Source organism: Oncorhynchus tshawytscha, linkage group LG02, assembly GCF_018296145.1.
Source record: "Oncorhynchus tshawytscha isolate Ot180627B linkage group LG02, Otsh_v2.0, whole genome shotgun sequence".
NCBI classification, from domain to species: domain Eukaryota; kingdom Metazoa; phylum Chordata; class Actinopteri; order Salmoniformes; family Salmonidae; genus Oncorhynchus; species Oncorhynchus tshawytscha.
This window is the reverse complement of record NC_056430.1, coordinates 63905298-63921048: the sequence shown is the minus strand read 5'-3', so window position 1 is coordinate 63921048 and position 15751 is coordinate 63905298. Positions and strand designations below refer to the sequence as shown.

Here is a 15751-nt window from a genome sequence, read left to right as displayed (position 1 = left end):
CAAATAACTTCACAGATCTTCATTGTAAAGGGTTTAAACACTGTGTCCCATGCTTGTTCAATGAACCATAAACAATTAAAAGAACATGCACCTGTGGAACGGTTGTTAAGACACTAACAGCTTACAGACGGTAGGCAAGGTCACAGTTATGAAAACTTACGACACTAAAGAGGACTTTCTACTGACTCTGAAAAACACCAAAAGAAAGATGCCCAGGGTCCCTGCTCATCTGCGTTAACGTGCCTTAGGCATGCTGCAAGGAGGCATGAGGACTGCAGATGTGGCCAGGGCAATAAATTGCAATGTTCGTACTGTGAGACGCCTAACAGCGCTACGGGGAGACAGGATGAACAACACCTGCACAGGATCAGTACATCCAAACATCACACCTGCGGGACAGGATGGCAACAACTGCCCGAGTTACACCAGGAACGCACAATCCCTCCATCAGTGCTCAGACTGTCCGCAATAGGCTGAGAGAGGCTGGACTGAGGGCTTCTAGGCCTGTTGTAAGGCAGGTCCTCACCAGACATCACTGGCAACAACGTCGCCTATGGGCACAAACCCACCGTCGCTGGACCAGACAGGACTGGCAAAAAGTGCTCTTCACTGACGAGTCGCGGTTTTGTCTCACCAGGGGTGATGGTCGGATTCGCGTTTATCGTCGAAGGAATGAGCGTTACACCGAGGCCTGTACTCTGGGGCGGGATCGATTTGGAGGTGGAGGGTCCTTCATGGTCTGGGGCTGTGTGTCACAGCATCATCGGACTGAGCTTCTTGTCATTGCAAGTAATCTCAACATTGTGCGTTACAGGGAAGACATCCTGACATGACCCTCCATCAGCCATACTGCTCATTCTGTGCGTGATTTAATGCAAGACAGGAATGCCATGGCCAGCAAAGAGCCCGGATCTCAATTCCATTGAGCACGTCTGGGACCTGTTGGATCGGAGGGTGAGGGCTAGGGCCATTCCCCCCAGAAATGTCCAGGAACTTGCTGGTGCCTTGGTGGAAGAGTGGGGGGAATGAGGCGGAGATGCACTGCAGTACTTAATGCAGCTGGTGGCCACACCAGATACCGACTGTTACTTTTGATTTTGACCTCCCCCTCTTTGTTCAGGGACACATTATTCTATTTATGTTAGTCACATGTCTGTGGAACTTGTTCAGTTTATGTCTGTTGTTGAATCTTATGTTCATACAAATATTTACACATGTTAAGTTTGCTGAAAATAAAAATGCAGTTGACAGTGAGGTTTCTTTTTTTGCTGAGTTTAGAACACTGAACATTTTTACCCAATTCAAGCAAGTATAAACAAACCAGCAATAATTTAAAGAAATATAAAAGTAATATCACAAAATACAAGCATGACTATGCCAGAGGCCATATTGTCAAAAGTGTATCATTCACCCTTTAAACTGGGAAAATGAAAGAGAACAGGACAGCACTCCGATCTTGGGGACAGTGACACTCCATCGTGCTCATGGCAAAAGGGCAAAAACAAAACCAAATCAAGTATAAGCTTCTGCATCCACACTCAATCTGTCTACAAACTTCTATCAATCTCCATCACCGAAAAAACAGCAGTTGAGAGTAACACTGGAATACAGTGGCTGAAACAGTGTAACTTTATCATTCAACTTGTGGGCTGTTGCCATTGTCAAAACAGATCTGGGATCAGTTATTTTGTTATATTTATTATTCATTTTTCCTTCCTCCGAATGGTTAAATTAAGCACAAGTCCAGGGAAAGCTGACCCCAGATCTGATGTTAGACAACCAACCTCTGAACACTGGAATGGGGGTGAATGTCGTGGGTATCAGGCCGGGGTAACAAGCAGCTCTGTACATAGGGTCTGATAATATATTAATAAGAAGAACAATTCAAGTAAGGCAACATGTTGAGATAAGACTCATTTAGTGATGGAATAGATCACATTTTTACTTGTGTCATGTGCACTGTTGTGGCCCCACCTCTAATGAGTGAGCCTAATGAGTGAGCAGAAGAGGGGATTGGGGGATAGCTCTGGAGGACCATTCTGAACAGCCAGCCTTTAAGTGGCTCAAAGGTCAATGAAAGCTGCAAGAAAGGAAAAAAGGTCACTACCTTGAAGATGGAGAAGGTTAAGACAACGTAATAATTCTATGGAGAAGAATTAGAAAATAAACATTAAATTGAACCAGCGCCAGAGCGAAAATTAATGGAAGTTAATGTTAGCAGTACAGAAATTGCGGGCATCATAGTGGAAAATAAACACAATCGTAGTGAATTTCAGCTAACTACTCAACTCATGTTTCTGTCATTCTATTCATTTAAACGTTTTTTTCTTCTCAAATTATCTACAGCCACTGGTCACGTTTTCAATACTAATCCTGTAGAATCAGCAACTGTGCTGGTCCAATGAATGTGTTTTTCGAACACTGCCTTACACTGTATAATTTCAACCTAGCCTTGATCCCTTGAAGAAAAGAAAAAAAGTCTTAAGACCGAAATGGGTGATAACTTAAAAAAAAAAAAAAGTCTGTACAGTGTCAGAAAGTTATCAAGTCTTAGAATGGAAACGCTCTACAGTCAAAGATATTAAAGAGCTCATTTGACCTTACCTAGAGGAAACAGACTGTCCTTCATATAGTTACATGTAACTGCACTCCTCTAGAGCCAGCAATGTACCGTAGGGCCTAGTAGTGTAGATAACATCCAGAAGTGGTGATTAGTATGTAAACTTGTCACTCAAGTGTTTCTGCAACGGCATGTTTTGGTGCGAGCGATTGGCGAGGAAACCAGCAAGGGCATAGCAGAGTGAAGCGGTTGTAGGTGGGCAGTTTAATAACATTCAGATAGTGTGTGTGTGTCTCTAAAGCGAGAAAGAACAACAGGAGCAGGGCAAAAAGCAAACACCCAGTAACATCTACTTTAAAAAGAAACTCAATATGTCAGCATGTCAAAAGGTGCCCAGCCCTGCCGAGATTGTCTGTTGATTGGAGAGTGCAGGGTGGTAACGGGGCACAGGAGCAGTACTAAGGGTGCCCGCTAGGGTCAAAGGAGCCAGGCATACTGGGAAACGTAGTTCAGAGAAAACCCAGCTTAGAAAATCAATCCAGGTTGCACTTTTTGACCCTGCAGATTCCAGGACGCCATGGCTACTGTCTCCATTTCGTTTTTTAGATCAAATTGACACAGCGGAGTAACATTTTAATTTGTGGCGCCAATTCGACAAAGAATGTCTCTCTTCAGGTAATTCCACTTCCCCTTACAGCAGCTATAGACGATGCAAGTCAATAGCACCTTTTTTTAAACAAACCAGCTTCTCTGCATCTCTCCTCCTCTCCTTCCTCCTCCCTCGTCCGTCAGGGCCCACGAGGGGCAGACGTGTGGCGCTGCCTTCCAGTCGAGGCTCTCGCTCCTTGTCTGTGTGTCCATGAGAGCTCAGAAGGTCCAATATGGGGGAGGGTGCTTATGGTCCGTGGCTTAGATCTCCATAAGACACTCCCACTCCTCTCCCTTCACATCTGGCCTCTGTCTGGACTCTGGACACTGAAGGAAAGCGCATACACCAAGTTAGCTTCTAGTGGTCTGAGGGAGGAGAGGGGGGGGCAAGAGTGCACTAGATAGATGGCCGAGGGGCAGGGGCACTGGGCAGCAGCTGGGCAAGGGGGATCAGAGGGTACAGGGGCTATTTGGGAGATCATTGAGGGCACAGTGCAGCTCTTGGAGGGTGGGCTGAGGATTGAGGTGGTGGTGGGCGTTGGGGGAGTCACTAGTCACTTACTTGTCCTCTACGTGGTCGGGGATGGAGGTGGCGGCCAGGGCGGCCCGGTACTGCAGCAGCACGCAGCGCACACTCTTCACAAAGCCCTTGGAGAGAGGAAAGAGTGGGAAGCCAATGTCTGGATACCCACTCCGCTCGGGCAGGAAGCTCCGGTAGCTCTTCCTGCGCTTCTTTGGTCGCACCGCCGGCTGGCTACCGCCCGCAGAGTCTGAGGCGGCCCCCCTAACCGACCCGGAGACCACCACGCTCGCCCCGGCCACCTCACTGGCCACCTCACTGGCCGAGACGGTGCCGTCGCAGTCCAAGTTCTGGCTGAGCTCCTGCTGGGAGGCGGCGGTGGTGGAAAAGCTTAGGCCAGAGTCCTCCAGCTCTTCATCCCCGGTGCCCTGGTGCTTGTTGGGGGTGCTGTGGGCCAGAAGATCCAAGGGGAGCGTCTCGTCTAGAGGACCCACTGAGGGAGGCCTGTCCCGGGATGGTCTTGGCGGAGGGCCCCTCTCGGCTAGCTCGTGGAGCTCCAGCCAGGCATCCAGGCGGTGCACCAGGCGCCAGCCGTTGGAGGTGAAGTGCTGCCGGATCTCCTGCTGGAACACCTGTTTGGAAACAGACAAAATAGATTAATTATAGTTCAATCTCACAGTGATCTGAATCTCAAAGCGCTTCAAGAGCAAAAACAAACAAGCAAAACATCATGACAGGTCAACCGATAGAGGCCAAGTCTTTCCTCCGAAGATGGAGATGGTCAGTTCATGGCTTGAGCAGAGGGAGCTGGTCAGAGGAGGGTAGATAGTGATGAGAGGGTCCTTTTAGCCACTGAACTTCTCCTCTTCCACTCAGTGTAACACCCACTAGGATGATGCCTCAGCAGCTCTGGATGCCAAAAGCTCACCACACTGAGTTCAGAATAGTAGCCAGTCGCCTCACCACCAGCCCTCTGCCTCAGCAGTGCTGTCTGACTCCATCTTCCATTCCTATTGAGTGTCAGGCAACTCCTCAAACTATGTGCAAAAGATTATGAACTGGCAGCCAGGTGAAACAAAAAAGCTGGTATCCTACTGTGTCCAGGTGCATTTAAAACAAAAATATTTCGCCAGCTAGCAATGCCAAAAAGAGTTAACCTGTCAGTCAATCTGCAAATCCGTGGCTCAAAAACACAAGATATGCAATAAAAACTCATAGTTATCAAAAACGTTAGTAAAAATAAAATAAAACATTTGTACAATATTTACAGACCTCTACCACGACAACCACCCAACTATAACTATCCATCACTACCTGCCATTTGTCCCCGACTTATCCAGTAATAAGATAAATGAACAAACATTTTCAGAAAATTGAAATGGTGTCTTTGGCACTGTTTTACAGGTCAAATTTGTAGAGCAACTATCAGTATATAACAACTGTACATTTTGGGGGGGATTTTTAACTGTTCGTATTCACACAAATATAAAATCTAAACAAAACAGATTGACTCTAGACAAATAAAATCAGATGAAATTGGATCCCGACCTCTATGGGAGTCTGCAGCAGCTGGGTCATGGACTGCACCATCTTGATGAGGGCCATCTCGTTGTAGCAGCGACTGTTCTCATAGCCTTCCTGCAGGCCCCGGTCACTGTCAAAACCTGCCTCATTGTAGTAGGGCTCGTTGACCAGGATCAGGCCTGGGAGAGACACACACAGAGCACACTCTTTAGATTCTACAAGACCCACAATTAAGCATTGAAGGCACAGTGCAGTCAAAAAAACGATTGTCCTGAATTTTATATACACAGACTATACAAATTTCCATGACAGACTGACCAGGTGAAAGCGATGATCACTTAATGATGTCACTTGTTAAATCCACTTCAAATCAGTGTAGATGAAGGGTAGGAGACGGGTTAAAGAAGGAATTTTAAGCCTTGACACATGGATTGTGTATGTGTGCCATTCAGAGGGTGACTGGGCAAGACAAACGATTGAAGTGCCTTTGAACAGGGTATGGTAGTAGGTGCCAGGCGTACCGGTAAATGAGTTAATAGACCATTAAGAGAATTCCAAACCTCTCTGCCAATAACAGCTAGTTTCCCCCTCCCGACTCAGACCACTTCAAGACAGTCCAAGCCAAAATCTTGCTTGAGAAATTTCTCTTTGCTGAGAAGCCATTTGTTTCTTTTTGCAATTTTAATTGAACACAATCACAGTAAGGTACTTAATTGTTACCCAGAAATGATTTGATATTGAGCTAAATTGGACCATTAAGTTACTAAGGACCCAAATACCTTAGAAATCAAAGATATTCCCACATTAACCCTTTATTCTAGTGTACGGAAAGATTCAAACACTTTTGTTAACCCCAAACACCTTCATGACAATTGAAATGTATTCAGCCTAATGTGGATTAACCTGTATAAGCCTATTAGCCTAGTTTCCGATAGCAACAAATCCTATAATTGTCTCCAACATCCTGAGTTGACTATTGCTGATGGGAAGTTGAGGCAGTTTAACCACGACAGCCTTGTCAGAGGGGGATGGTGTGTGACACTCACTGCAGCTGGAGCCGACGTGTATATGGACGGCATGAATAAAACATTGACTTCTGCTGCAGGGAAGACAATTGGGGGGGTCCCTAGAGGACCTGAACCTGACCTGGTGAAGGATCAAATCAAATCTGTACGCGTGACTTTAAGAGTAGGTCTAGTGAGGTCAGTTTAGACTCGCCTTGGATGGAGATGAGCACTTGCAGCAGGCTAGACTTGCTGGTCCACCTCTCTGTACCCTGAGGATTGATAAACAGAGAAGACTGTGTGAGGTACATTTTATACAAACAGATTATAATGTTCAAAATAACGTTTTTTTTAAAAGTCAAAAAGGGACAGTAATGGGTGGTCGAAGAACAGTCAAAGGGAAGGTAATGGGTGGTCAAAGAACAGTCAAAGGGACAGTAATGGGTGGTCGAAGAACAGTCAAAGGGAAGGTAATGGGTGGTCGAAGAACAGTCAAAGGGAAGGTAATGGGTGGTCGAAGAACAGTCAAAGGGAAGGTAATGGGTGGTCGAAGAACAGTCAAAGGGAAGGTAATGGGTGGTCGAAGAACAGTCAAAGGGAAGGTAATGGGTGGTCTAAGTATTTGACCTAGATACTGTAGTTTGTGTATTGGTATTGTCCTTGTCTGTTAATGTTCTGTATTATGTCATGTTCCATGTTTTGTGTGGGCCCCAGGAATCCCAATAAAATACCCCAAATACCGAGTATCACACTTCTTTAAGGGCGGGATAAAGGTCTACTTTCACCTTGCCGATCCAGGTGCCCAGCAGGCTGACGCAGACCTTGCCGTTGTCGTAGAGGTTGGGGTTGAGGCGCCCGCTGCACTGTGACAGGTAGCGGAAGAGGGGCGGTACCGACGGGTAAATGTTTGGCAGCTGGATGTCGAAGAGGAACAGGCCGTCCTCGTAAGGGGTGCGCGTGGGCCCCTTGATCAGAGCTGAGAACAGGTCCTGTGAAGAGAGGGGGACGAGGTGAAGAAACAGAGGAGACGAATGGAGAGCCACTTCAAATGTCAACGAGAGTAGCACATGTTCACCATCATCATCGGAATTATCACTCATCTTCAGAAATAACAGCACAAAGAGGTTTTTAAATCAAGTGTTTAATGAGTGCAGAGAAACTGGCAGCTCAAAACCGGAGTCACTTTAGCCACTGAAGAGTGGTCTGATGCAATTTAATACTTGGCTGTAATCGACTACATTCGGATCACTTCCAAACGGCGCTCTTCTCCGGTGTCTGTTAGCGTACCATGCGGTCCTCGAAGGTTTTCACCATGATGCCGTCGGGCAGCGAGGTGGCCAGCAGAGCCATCTCCTTCCTCACGGTGCTGAAAAACTTCTTGGCCTCGGCCGGCTGGAACTCCATCTTCTTAAAGGTGTGGGTGTCTGGCAGGAGTCAGATAAATGTTGTGGCATTCCAACAAGGCATTTAGTGAGTATTTGAAAAGGCCATCTGAAGTAATGGACCAGTGCATTTAAATGTTTGAACAAGGCATTTTTGGAGCTATTTAAGTCATGGGGTGTATTCTTCTCCCAGTACTACTAGTTTAGTGGATGTCTCAGTAACAAAGACTCAAACAATGACAAGCTAAAAGCACAGTATTGCATCCTCACCTGGTGACCACTCCAGCACAGAGAACACCTCTCCCTTGGCACTGGTGAAGGTGACGCCGGGCTTGCCACCACTCTGTTGGCACAGGACAGGCGTATCGCTGGGCCACTCTGGTGCCGCGCCTGGCGTCTTCGCCACCTCCTCCTGGGGCCTTTCTTCACCCCCTCTTTCTCCTGCTTCCGTACTCCCACCTCCTCCTGCGCCGCCTCCTCCGGCCTCCACCACCGCCTCCATCCGCTCCTCCTCCACGATGGCCACATTGTCCAGGGTCTTTCTCAGGTTCTCCTGAAGCTTCTTGATGTCATCCAGGAAGCGCTTCTCCTTGGTGGGTTTCTCTGGCGTGACGGCAGTGGCGGTGTTGGCGTTAGTCCCGTTGGCAGAGGGCGTGGCACCGGATGTGGGCGAGGTAGGCGAGCCGCCCGTCCATAGCTGCTCCACGGTCATGTTCTTCAGGCTCTCCAGGATCTTCAGGGCCTCCTTGAGCTCGCGGAAGCCCCGCGGCGTGCAGTCTTTCCCGGGGAGCTTCTCTGCAGCATCACCCCCTCCTGCTCCAGGGGTGGTTCCTCCAGCACCGGCACCTGGGCTGGCTATAGCCCCAGCTCCCTCCTGGTCCTCTATGGCGTTAGGGGGCTTGGTGGGGGTGGTGGCCCCTGCTTTGCCACCCTTCCCGGGGGGGATGATGAAGGGGCTGGGGCCGGTGGGGGCCAGGGTGGCGGTGTCCTCATTGGCGGGGTGCTGGTCGTCCTCGTTGGTAGTCAGGCCGTTATCAGTCTCCCAGCTGTCGCTCTCGTCCTCCCACTCCTCCGTGGACAGGCCACTGCTGCTCTCCTCTACAGAGTCATAGTCAGTCTCCTCAATCTCAGACTCCACGTTGTACAGGTGCTAGATGGAAGGGGGGTTAGAAAACAAACTAAATCATCGCTGCGTTTATAGGCAGTCATTAATAATTACTAACTTTCATTAAATGCTTTTTGTGTCAATATCAAATGTCGTTATAGAATAACACATTTTTCAAAAGGGCAGCAAGCAAGTCACACAGCAGCATGCTATCTGCAACACAAATTCAGATTACACACAATTAGCATGAACACACAATTACCTGAGCAGAAGGTACTGTAGTAGGACACGTCATTGGTATAGTGAACACAAGCCAACAGAAACCAACAGAGCCACCGATTAGTGACCACTACAACCTCGCATGCGGACAGAAAGACTACAATTACCATGAGTACCTGTGGCAGGACGATGGTCATGGAGTTGTCAGCCCACACCACCTCCACCTTGCTGCTCACGTCCACTCTGAAGACCTGGCCTACTGACGTCTGGGCAGATGATAAAAGATAAAAGACCGGTATGTGAAAATACTCTGGCTACACTATAGTACTGTACTGGATGATATTTCCTTTCAGAGCACGCTTTTAGTAACTATGGTGGATCTGTAACCAGGCCAAAGCACCTGTACAACGTGGACCGGCAATGAACACTCCAAGAGCCACGAGGAAAACTACTAACATGTCAACAGACAAAATGAATGACATTTTCAAACTTACATCGTTCTCACACTCTGTATTCCGCTCGTTCTCAGAGTTCCCTATCCTGATAACGATATCAGTGGTACGGAAGTGGAAGTCTGGGTGGTCGGCGATGTCGTACACACTAACATCCTCCTCTTCTCCTATGACCTAAACAAACAAAACTATCAGCCATTAGACTGATATAATGCAACTCAAATGACACTATAAGCCACCATATGTAGTGCACTATTTTTGACCAGAGCAATAGGACCATGGGGCTATTGCTTTGGCCCAAGGTAGTGCACTACATGTGGAATAGGTTAATGTGGAAGAGTAATTTCAGACGGGCCCGAATTCAATTTCTATAGAGCTATGGATTATAAAAAAAGGTTCTTGTTCCCCCGGATGACCTGAGCCGACCCAAAATGCCCAGCAGACTGACCTCTACGTTGTCGCTGGAGGCGTTGAGTTTGATCCACTTCACGGCACACGTCCTGCCCTTGTGGTCGCCCGACTGGATGACCCCGTACACGCCTGGGTCCGTAGGGGCTTGGGCTGTGTGACCACACACACACACACAGAGCGAGAGAGAGAGAGCTGAAGTTACTTTCTGACCTGAGGCACGAAATGTATCACCAAGGACACCATGTATGAAAATGAAAGTCAAACGAGGGAGCCATTTATCAGGTTACTTCCTCCACAGTTACAGAACCAAAATAAACTCTATATTTAAACCATGTTAAATATAGACGATAGAGTAAACAGTGGTACAGTCAAACGATGGCCTAAATATGAGCTGATCTAATAGCTGATTTACATTACAGGGCTGACCTGAGCCGTACTGTGCTGGCTCTGATATTTTTATTTTCTACTCCAGCAATTATAGCCAGTGTTTCCCCTATATTCATGTTTGGAAATAGTCGTTTTTTCCCCTGCGTACATGTAAAAACTAAAACCACATATAAAGTATGTAGAAAGGATACTGGTGCTATATACATACACATACTTTTCAATATTTTATAACCTTACAACCTTTTTCTAAAATTGATGAAATATTTTTTCCCCTCATCGATCTACACACAATAGTCCATAATGACAAAGGACAAATATTTTGAGAAATGTTAAAAAAAAATATATATTTTTTCCAATTATGAAATATCACATTTAGATAAGTATTCAGACCCTTTACTCAGTACTTTGCTGAGGCACCTTTGGCAGCAATTACAGCCTGGACTCTTCTTGGGTGTGACACTACAAGCTTGGCACACCTGTATTTGAGGAATTTCTCCCATTCTTCTCCGCAGATCCTCTCAAGCTCTGTCAGGTTGGATGGGGAGTGTCACCTCACAGCTATTTTCAGGTCTCTCCAGAGATGTTCGATAGGGTTAAAGTCCGGGCTCTGGTTGGGCCACTCAAAGACTTGTCCCGAAGTCACTCCTGCGTTGTCTTGGCTGTGTCTTAGGGTCGTTGTCCTGTTGGAAGGTGAACCTTTGCCCCAGTCTGAGGTCCTGAGCGCTCTGGAGCAGGATTTCATCAAGGATCTCCCTGTACTCCGTTCATCTTTCCCTCGATCCTGACTAGTCTCCCAGTTCCTACCGCTGAAAAACATTCCCACAACATGATTCTGCCACCACCATGCTTCACCGTAGGGATGGTGCCATGTTTCCTACAGATGTGATGCTTGGCATTCAGGCCAAAGAGTTCAATCATTCCAGTGAATCTTGTTTCTCATGGTCAAAGTCCTTTAGGTGCCTTTTGGCAAACTCCAAGTGGGCTTTCTTGCCTTTTACTGAGGAGTGGCTTCCGTCAGGCCACTCTACCACGAAGGCCTGATTGGTGGAGTGCTGCAGATATGGTTGTCCTTCTGGAAGGTTTGCCTATCTCCACAGAGGAGCTCTGTCAGAGTGACCATCATGTTCTTGGTCAACTCCCTGACCAAAGCTCCTCTCCCCCGATTGTTTGGCCGAGAGGCCAGCTCTAGGAAGAGTCTTGGTGGTTCCAAACTTCTTCCATTTAAGGATGATGGAGGCCACGGTGTTCTTGGAGACCTTCAATGCTGCAGACATTTTTTGGTACCCTTCAACAGATCTGTGCCTCTACAATCTGGTCTCTGAGCTATACGGACAATTCGATCGACCTCACGGCTTGGTTTTTGCTCTAACATGCACCGTCAACTGTGATTTGGAAAGGCACACACCTGTCATACACGTGAAAAAAAAACGTTGATTTGATTTGTTTATTATTTTAAATACATTTGCAAAAATGTCTAAAAACCTGTTTTTGCTTTGTCATTGTGGGGTATTGTGTGTAGATTGATGAGGGAATTTTAAAACCCATTTTAGAATAATGCTATAACGTAACAAAATGTGGGAAAAGTCAAGGGGTCTGAATACGAGCGGGAAGTGCGCCAGCTACTTACGTCGTTTGTCGACAACAAAGTCTCCGGGGCAGAACTCGTGGTTGTCCAGGTGCTGGATGGGGATGAGGTCATTGGAGCGGATGAGTGTCTCCATGCGGCCGTCCTTCCAGAGGACGTCGGCCGAGGTCTTGGTGGACACAACCTCTACCGCTACCCTGACGGTTAAAAAACAGGGAGATGGCAGATATTAGAACTAGTGACTAACTTACTAGAATTCACTGACAAGGCCTAACAATTTCACTAAGTTGTTTTGGTTAAGAGTGGAAAATGCCTATAGGTTACACAACGGAAAGTTAAACTGACTCAGCCATATGCCCAGCAGCAGTGTGAATCAAAGATATCCCGCGGTGCCGAATCTAATCTCCTCCGGCTTGCATCCTCTGTCACTGTCTCCCTCCAGCCATAATATCCATCTCATGTCGTGTCTTTTCTTTAAATCACTCTCTCCTCTAACTCAATTCAATCCCCCCCCACTAAAATTCAGCCACTTTCCCATTGCTCTGCCTCACTACCTCCCCCTTGCTGTCGTATCCCCCCCCCATCAGTCTTCCTCTCGCTCTCTCCCCCTGCAACTCAATCTAATTTTTTTCTGTCTCTTTCAATCAGAGGACCTGGATGTTATCTGGGCACACCTAAGCACATGCTACATGATTTATCAGCTGCCAGCTATATTTAACCACCAGATCTGATCTACTGGGCAGTTTAAAAGGGGGGAAATGACAGCCTTGGGTAGCGTCTGAAATGGCATCCTATTGCCTATATATAAACGCACTACTTTTAACCAAGGCTGTGGTCAAAAGTAGTGCACTATATAGGAAATATCAGATATGCAGCCTTGGGAAAACCTGCTACTTTTTTTGAATGGCGCCTGGTAGAAATTGAAGTACTTGAATTCTGCAATGTCTTGAGAAAAGGTTACATCAACCCAAAAGTCAACCTATTTGGAAACGTCAACCTAATGGTGCATAGCTAATTGTTGGTACCGGTGTGATTTTTATAACAAAAGGAACTATAGAGTTTTTAGTCAGAGAACCACAAGGAGAGCGAGTGCGATAGTGAGCGTATTCATTTCCAAAATGCACCAATACCACTAGATTTATGCTAGTATAATCTGTGAATTGTTATTGGTACTAATATTGAATTGGTACTATATTCAGATTGATACTAGTACTGGATTGGCACTAGAGTAGTACAAGGCCTAGTAGTACCATAGAGTGGTACTAGTACTGGATGGGTGCTAGGTTCAAGATGTGAAGACAAGGCCAGGTCACACTGTCACTGGCAGCATCCACACAGCGTAATAACACCCAGGGTCATTAATGTACATCTGCTCCGGGAAATAAGCCTGAAATCGATCCTCGTAGTTAGTAACAAGCCATCAGAAGGTTCGTAAGGAGGAGAGGACATTTTCTAGGAGACAAGATGTTGGATCGATGAACACTGGTCTGTTTGGCTGAGGAGTGGGTGTAAGTTGACCCCGCTCTGTGTGTATGAATCCCAAATGGAATTGGCACCCTATTCCCTTTTTGACAAAAGTAGTGCACTACTATAAGGAATAGGGTGCCATTTCGGATGCAGCCTCTGTCTCTGGCCTAAGACGGAAGAAAATGATCTGTACAAGGCTGGGAGGCATGAGAAGCTGGGAGAGGCACAATGTGTCCTTGAGCAAGGCACTTCACCCTTATTTTCTTCAGGGGCGCTGTACTACTACGCATGTGGCAAAAAATAAATAAAAGTGACACTGGGGTCAAGGATGCAGCATTTTTGCCAGCGGGTAGCTGAATTCTTGCCAGCAAGCTATTGATCATCCTTTACACGTGCCAAGGAGAGAAGAGAATGGCCAGGGAAGGGACAGGTCCTGAATGGAGAGAGAAAAATGGAGGGAGGGCGCAAGAGGGAGGAATAGCTGAAGTTCTGAAAGGGAGGGCGTGAGGGAGAGAAGGCAGAAAGAAGGAGGGGAGAGGACTATAAAGTGTGGCCTAGGCTCTGACCTTGTCTGCTACATTTGTAGTCATTTATATACATTTGTAGTCTGCTACATTTGTAGTCACGTGGCATATTATGAATACAAGTTGTTTTGATTGACAACTGGCTCACCTGTCACCGGGCTTAAACTCGCGGGAGAACTTGGTCCTCTTTTTCTTGTGCTTCCTTTTCAGGTTGCGGATGGACAGTGGGATGCTCTTCTTCCTGTTCAGGCCCCCCAGACCGCCGCTCTGCGACGACGCGGTGCTACTCGCCGACGACGTCAGCGACAACGTGTCGTCCGTGTCCTCCGCCCCCGCCTCATCGTCTGCATCCTGCTCCGCGGGCTCGGGCCATGGGTCAGAGGGGGGAGGGCATAGGGGCGAGGGCTGGAGGGTGTGGTTGGGGCCGTTGTTGGGGTGGTGAGGACGGGGGAGCGCGGTGTGGTTGGTGGAGTCTGGGTGGGTGTTGTCAGGCTTGAGGTCACCTGGGTGTGGGGAGGGGGACGACACGGTTGATTGTCGTTGAGTTGGTTTTACATGCAAAATTGACTAGTGGTACAGTATATGCAGTGACTTGGGACTGACCTAAGCATGAAGAATAGATTTTAATTGTGGGGCGAACTACTCTGCACAAGGTGTGCTGTTATCAGATGGGCACTCAGGAGTAGATTGTATTGAGACAGAAATGATTCTAAAATAAAATAAAAATTGAGCTCGTCAGCTGTTTAAAGTGAGGATATCTGCCAAAAAATGACAAGGAAAAAATGTCTGATGACCAACATAGGTATAAATAAAAGCAGCATTTACCGTCAAGGCTGTCCGTGGAGTGCTGGTTGGCACCTTGTGTGTCTGCATTTTCACTGGGCTTCTTCCCTAACAACTCCTTCTTGAACATTCTTTTCAACTGCAGGAAGGAGATTGTCATAGGACACTGATATAATACAAAACATGGCAAAAATACACAGTTAGCGCATGCTTTGAGGGAAGAAAATTGGATACATGGAGTATCCGTACAATCAGAGTCAAATTTGTGATCAATTGTTTCACACACACAAACACATTTAAAAACGGGACAGGCACGGACAAAAAGTATTATATATAGAAACATTTCCTCTCCCTTTCTCTCTCACACACACACCTTCCTGGCTACGGGGTCCTCTGGGAGTCCGGGGGCTCCGTCGGGCCACTCACAGGTGATGTGTGTGGTGTCTCCCTTGGCTGGGAACACGTACAGGGCCCTCTCCCCCAGCTGCCTCTGGGTGTGGTCGTAGTAGCCCAGACGCTTCACTCTGGATCAGAACAAACACATGTAGGGGGAGCATGTTATTAGAAGGATCATAGAAGTAAAAGAATGGGTGTGTTAGGGATGAGCATCTCTCCATCTAGATACATGGGCTTTGACACGATGCACTAACATTTGTTGCATGAACACATTCATTTTCTATTCTAAATTAAAATTGTATACTGAGCTGGATCCTTCAAAGCTGACTTCTTGTAGCCGAGCGGCCCTTTGTGTATGTGTGTGTAGGCACTTGAGCCACTATCAGATTCCCCAACACCCTCTGATCATTTCAGCAGATATTTACATTTTTGCTAGTAATATGCCAATCAACCCTTGAAGTATCAAAAAAATATTGTGAAAAAATATTTTTGGCCTTACTGAAGTGTCTGTCCTACATTGGAGATGTAAGAAAGATGAGGTAATATGTGTTATTTTTTGTACATGTATTTAACCCCTTATTTTTGGCAACAAAAAAAAATTACAAATTGTACAAGCCTTACTGCTATTAGACCATACAAACACATTATTTTTGGCACTAATCATTCTCCATATATAATTCTACACATTTGTTCAAACCTGGGGACCTTCAGACTGGTCATGTGAGGCCTATGGGCGTCTTAGAGCAAAACAACCGACATGTAGAGTCTCAGCTATCCACACAGG

The 15751-nt window shown here is 46.8% G+C and overlaps 1 protein-coding gene across 2 annotated transcripts in view; it reads right to left on the bottom strand.

Annotated features, from left to right (window-relative positions):
• Nucleotides 1-1161: 1161 nt before the first annotated feature.
• Nucleotides 1162-15751, bottom strand: part of LOC112245628 ((E3-independent) E2 ubiquitin-conjugating enzyme UBE2O-like) — a 48500-nt gene continuing 33910 nt past the window's right edge. The window contains exons 8-21 of one of the 2 annotated variants that reach the window (XM_024413754.2): nucleotides 14945-15095; nucleotides 14614-14710; nucleotides 13937-14291; nucleotides 11840-11994; nucleotides 9863-9975; nucleotides 9457-9588; nucleotides 9139-9228; nucleotides 7909-8788; nucleotides 7544-7680; nucleotides 7042-7245; nucleotides 6471-6528; nucleotides 5277-5431; nucleotides 3771-4360; nucleotides 1162-3535 (exon numbers count right to left, since the gene is read on the bottom strand). In XM_024413754.2, the coding sequence (XP_024269522.1) occupies nucleotides 3505-3535; nucleotides 3771-4360; nucleotides 5277-5431; nucleotides 6471-6528; nucleotides 7042-7245; nucleotides 7544-7680; nucleotides 7909-8788; nucleotides 9139-9228; nucleotides 9457-9588; nucleotides 9863-9975; nucleotides 11840-11994; nucleotides 13937-14291; nucleotides 14614-14710; nucleotides 14945-15095 (3148 nt within the window). In that variant the 3' untranslated portion in view covers nucleotides 1162-3504. Of the gene's footprint in view, nucleotides 4361-5276; nucleotides 5432-6470; nucleotides 6529-7041; nucleotides 7246-7543; nucleotides 7681-7908; nucleotides 8789-9138; nucleotides 9229-9456; nucleotides 9589-9862; nucleotides 9976-11839; nucleotides 11995-13936; nucleotides 14292-14613; nucleotides 14711-14944; nucleotides 15096-15751 lie in introns of both variants that reach the window. The other variant, XM_024413756.2, reaches the window with a different exon arrangement.